Source organism: Sphaeroforma arctica, assembly GCF_001186125.1.
Source record: "Sphaeroforma arctica JP610 unplaced genomic scaffold supercont1.2240, whole genome shotgun sequence".
Classification (NCBI taxonomy): Eukaryota; class Ichthyosporea; order Ichthyophonida; genus Sphaeroforma; species Sphaeroforma arctica.
In genome coordinates this window covers 2,747-7,874 of record NW_014038318.1, presented here as the reverse complement: position 1 = coordinate 7,874, position 5,128 = coordinate 2,747, and the positions used below count along the sequence as shown (strand labels likewise).

At 41.8% G+C, this 5,128-nt stretch overlaps 2 protein-coding genes across 2 annotated transcripts; one reads left to right on the top strand and one right to left on the bottom strand.

The window, feature by feature from the left end:
* Nucleotides 1–797: 797 nt before the first annotated feature.
* SARC_12348 (hypothetical protein) lies at nt 798–1,684 on the top strand (the record flags this gene model as incomplete). Its single annotated transcript, XM_014293547.1, has 4 exons — nt 798–872; nt 1,000–1,101; nt 1,383–1,450; nt 1,585–1,684. The coding sequence occupies 4 exons, from the start codon at nt 798–800 to the stop codon at nt 1,682–1,684; spliced, it is 345 nt and encodes a 114-aa protein (XP_014149022.1).
* Nucleotides 1,685–2,003: 319 nt separating this feature from the next.
* On the bottom strand, nt 2,004–4,928 carry SARC_12347 (hypothetical protein; the record flags this gene model as incomplete). The annotated part of the gene is made up of 7 exons (XM_014293546.1): nt 2,004–2,773; nt 2,938–3,064; nt 3,414–3,529; nt 3,667–3,727; nt 3,925–4,019; nt 4,211–4,349; nt 4,578–4,928. The coding sequence occupies 7 exons, from the start codon at nt 4,926–4,928 to the stop codon at nt 2,673–2,675; spliced, it is 990 nt and encodes a 329-aa protein (XP_014149021.1). The 3' UTR covers nt 2,004–2,672.
* Between the last annotated feature and the right edge of the window lie 200 nt (nt 4,929–5,128).

The following is a 5,128-nucleotide window of genomic DNA, read 5'->3' as shown; positions in this document are numbered from 1 at the left end:
TTAATGAATTAGAGGCTTTATCGTTGTACATACTGGAGTGTATATATACTCGAGTGATAGTGTGCGTCTATACTCTAATGGTTGTGAATTTATATTTACCAGTGTTGTTATGTACCTGGTATTCTACTGAAATATTGATATATTTTATAATCACATAAGTAACACACAAACAGATACACACAACACACACACATATATATATATATATATATATATATATATATATACGCACACGCGCACACGCACACACTAACACGCACACACTAACGTACACACCCTAACACGCACACACTAACGTACACACACTATCACGCACACACTAACGTACACACACTAACACGCACACACACACTCATATATATATATATGTGTGAGTGTGTGTGTGTTTGTTTGTGTTTGTGTTTGTGTCCGTTTGTGAAAACGTATGTATTTTATTTATTTATGTGGGGGGGGGTGTGCGTATTTACGTATGTACTTGCGTATGTATGTATGTATGCATATGTATATAAATATATATATGTGTGTGTGTGTGTGTGATACATATATATATGTGTGTGTGTGTATATCTGCATGTATATATATATATATATATATATATATATACTTTCTGTGCTGCTCACTGCTCACACCAATAGTGTAGCAATATTTATTTTTTAAATCTTATTGCTTTTTATTGAGAGTTAACCTACTAGACTCTGAGTGCTGGAGACTGCAATTCTATTATATTCTCATCCGCACCCCTTTCAATCTATCGATTTTCAGGCGTGATCGTTCCATGTGTGATCACGGGCCTTTTCATGATCAAATTAGGGCTGACTAAAACCGCTCCTGAAGTGCATGATGAGTGGAGCATGAGGCGCGAGAAGGCTCAGGTAAATAATTATAACTTTCACCTGATATCTGTAGTTTGTAACCACTCGAGTTCTTGGTGCGTTTTTTCGTTGATTCTTCATTCCTCGTATCTTTGACCATCTGATGTCGCACATACTTAATGGACAGATGCCCGCGGCCGACGGCTCTACCATGGAACATTACTACTCCACGCAAGTAGGCAAGAAAACTGACGGGTTCCTGACTAGAATGCTGGCAAAGGGCATGGAGGTGAGTATCTCGCCCATTAGTTGTTACTGTTACGTATGCGACTAAGGTTCTATGACCCACGGATAGTGTCGGCTATATAGTCAATTTACTGTTTTGGAAAATATACTCTGAATCTTACACTGCTTCTATTCAAATTGTTAATTGCCTGATTCATGCTTATTGATTCTGTGAGCATAATAGACGCCACATGATAGAGGACTAACCCTGTCATTTTTTTATGAGCTCAACGACTAATCAATTTTCTTCTTTTGTTTTTCACATATGTTTGTGTATGTAAACAGACTCCGGAGGAAAACAGAATCAAGCAGGAAGCGAGATTAAAACAGCAGGTTGCTCTCGCTGATGCGAAGTAAGTTCCTTGTGCATCGTTGCTGTCTTATAACCTGGTTTACATTTTTGTTCTGGTGATGGGATACGGTGTTTCAACTAGGTCTCCGACGTGTTTAACACGATACTGATTTTTGTCTTTTTCTCTCTTTATAGTCTGGACATCTGGAATCGTCCTTCCTACTCCGGCATTCAAATTGTCGACCGAGTGAGACCACACAATTGGCGCGGCCTGGGTATCGGTGACAAAGATTGAGGACGTACTCTCACCTGGCTACAACGGTGCCGAGGCATAGTTTTGTGTGTATCTGGCAAGTTTTTCAATAATAAACGATAGTTGATTCCGATGCTAGGTTCGTTATAGTATGAAAGAGCACTTGCAGTCTGGCTGCAGCGTCATATTCGCTAAAGATCGTTTCAGGGTTTCGAAGTATATCCCGAACACTTAGATTCTTTAAAGCTCGCACGCCCGATGATCCGTGGTGGTCAAGTACAACCCCAAAAACGTGGTAACTATTAATAAGAATTTACAATATATAGGCGCGTGAGCAATTTGTGCTGCGAAAGTAGATGTCATTTAAAGTAATAAAAGATTACATCGAAATTTTAATCGATCCACTGAGTAAAATTCTTATCGCTTTCCTGAGATCCATATATTTCTATGCTGAGTGCTGCAGGGAGCAATTACTGTTTTTATCTGCACCTTTGCAGCAACGCTATGAATAGCTGCTATGTTTATGATGTACGGTATTTCCTGCTGCTAACGGACAGATACTCTGTAGAGGTTGATAGATGTTAGCTATTGTAAAAGTGTGCACTATGCATTTCGCAAAGAGTCGCTGTGGTAACAGTACCACATACAGGTAGTTCATTCTAAAACTCGCGCGTGATATCTCGTACCGACGCGGGGGCGTTCCGCTGTCGATTTCGGTCTGAACCACTTCATTGTCGCGAACAGCCTGAGAGAAAGAACACCCTGATCGTATTTTTGACACTACCAGAAGCGTGTTAGGTGCAATTTCTGGCATCGGGTATTTCTTCGTCATGTTGTATTCCTCAATTTCGAGAGCTTCTTAAAGCTATTCACTTGCTGTGGCCCAAGACGAATGCATTGGACTAGTGTGGTTTACACGCTTAAAAGTAACTACGGAGTAGCTTGGGAAATCTTCACATCAAGTTCCGAAAGACTTCGATCGAGAGATTCTGATAGTGAGCGACACCTTCAGTTGCTATTGAAAATTGCGTTATGCCGTTCCCAGATCAGTCGTCTTGAATGGTGCCAACATTTCGTCTACTACAAATTGGACGACACCTTGACCCGCTGTGCTGATTGCGGGCTTGTTCACTGCATCGTACATAAGAGATAGTTATTTGTGAGATGCAGAATGTCCGCCACACCCTCACCCTGCTCTTTAGTGGGAACTACACACAGAAATCAAGATTTCTCCAAGTGCCAGTTTGTAGGTATGCATACTTTGCATTATCACGAAGAAGGATAATAGCACCTACCAGCAACCAAATCATGACTGAAATTTCTCATGAAACCTTCGAACCGGGTATCGACTCGCGTCCACGAAGTTGCCTCTCGGATTGAAACCAACATCTTGTATTCGGGGGATTCGTCCTCAAAGATGCGCTATGCTTATTTCAGTGGGTATACAATCGTTTCGATTAAACAATACAGAACGGACCCTAAGCGACTTCGGGACTCTCACTTGATTTATCGGATGAAGTACCATAGCTTCAGCCAGACTTGCTTTGGTAAGGATTCTATCCAGATCTACGTCGCATATAATCAATCCAACGAAATCAATACTGATAATCATATGCTTAGTATTGAAAGATGTGTAGTGACTTCTCCTTGACATGAACGCCAAGCAGTTAGCGACAGAATAAAATCAGCCGATACTGATAAACAATCTGAAAGCATCATCTATGAATCATAAAGTGGCAAGCAAAATTCGATAAATTGAAACATGTCGTACCTCAGCTTGTAGCTCCTCAGCTCCAACAGAATTGAACCATTCGTCTATTGAAGCGGGATTCGAAGGGAGTTCCTCGTTTCGCACAATTCGTACGATATTCGCATACTGCGACTCTCCTGATTAATTTGGACAAGTAGGCCCGAGCCAGTTCGATTTAACAATCTATAGCGAGGCACATAGTTAAGATATTGCAACAGTTCACAGTAAATCGAAGATATATTTCACGCTACGAAGTGGTTTGTGGTACACTTACTGTCAACTGGCATATGAGCAGGGTGGAAGAATGGCACCATGGTGGCAGTTGGATACGGTACCTGTGAAGAATGGAACAGCAAATATTAGGGACGATTAGAAAAGAGCCCCCATGTGCAGCACTATGCTCTTCGAAAAATGATCACATCCTGGTCATTCAACTAATCGGGAGTCTCTCTCTGATGCCGACCTTCTTTTCGTCGTGGATAGTTTAAACCGTTTTGATGAGCTTACATAGTAGAGGTCTCATGTCACGTACCTGTGGATCGCTCTCCACATTGCCAATGCATAATCGTCGTTGGAAACTCGACAGTGCTTTAAGATAAGCACGTTTGTCCCCGCAAGCCTCTGCACCTGTGGAGTATGTTGGTGATACCATGTTCAATCAGTATTCCAAAAAGACTGTAACTATACCAAATTTCACATGTGAAAGTTGAGACTCAGGCGTACAACAGCGTGGTACCATAATTGATGCACGTGCGCACATACAGTACGTGTAGTATAAATTTCGATAGGCAGTGAATGAAGAACGCACCCCAACTTACATTCCGGTGTCTGGATGCCCGCCATTCTCTCTAGTAAAGTGTTGCATGTTTTCTTGTTCGCATTGTCTGCCAATGTCATTTGATGGTACGAATTTCCCACGATGAAGCCGCCCAGAACGCCCATAAATCCTGGCAGAGTCTGCCGTTGGAATGATGCAAGATTTTTCTGTCAACAATCAAGCAACACCAACACGGGACGAAATGGTGCTCGGAGATGGACTAGTGGAAGTAAACATTTATTAGAAGAGGTACATTGTCCCAACGATGTAATTGGCTTCAATACCAATTTATATAGAGAACATTCACTAAGAAACGAAGAGAAGCCCGAAACAGCTGAGCACGAATAAGATCTATAACGGCATAATACCTTTCTGACCCCCAAATGCGGTGATGCAAACGATACGAAGTTGAGTGGTATAAGACCACCAATAGTGCCACTCTCGGATTCATAAAGTTCCCCACATGTGTATCGGATGATCAACCCCCCCAGCGAGAGCCCACATAAACTTATATGAGTGAGTGACGGATTGGCCTTGATTGTGCTGCGAATTTCATCCGCTAATCTGCGTCCACAAACATCTACACCATCATGTGTCGGCGCAGCGAATATGTTCCACCCAGTTTCATTGATGGCCGTGGTGATGTAAACTATATCTGTCCCATACTTCTTCTTCAATTGATTTCCAAACCAAACTCCACCGCTGGCCTGGCCCTGCATGTTTCGAAATCTTAAATTCAATTCAATTTTTCAAACTTACATCAAGTTACAACCATCATTATGTAACACAGGCTGCATCGTGGAGGTAAACATCCGATACCCATACATCGCCAAATCATTCGAATATATATATATGTGTGTGTGTGTGTGTGTGTGTGTGTGTGTGTGTGTGTGTGTGTGTGTGTGTGTGTGTGTGTAGT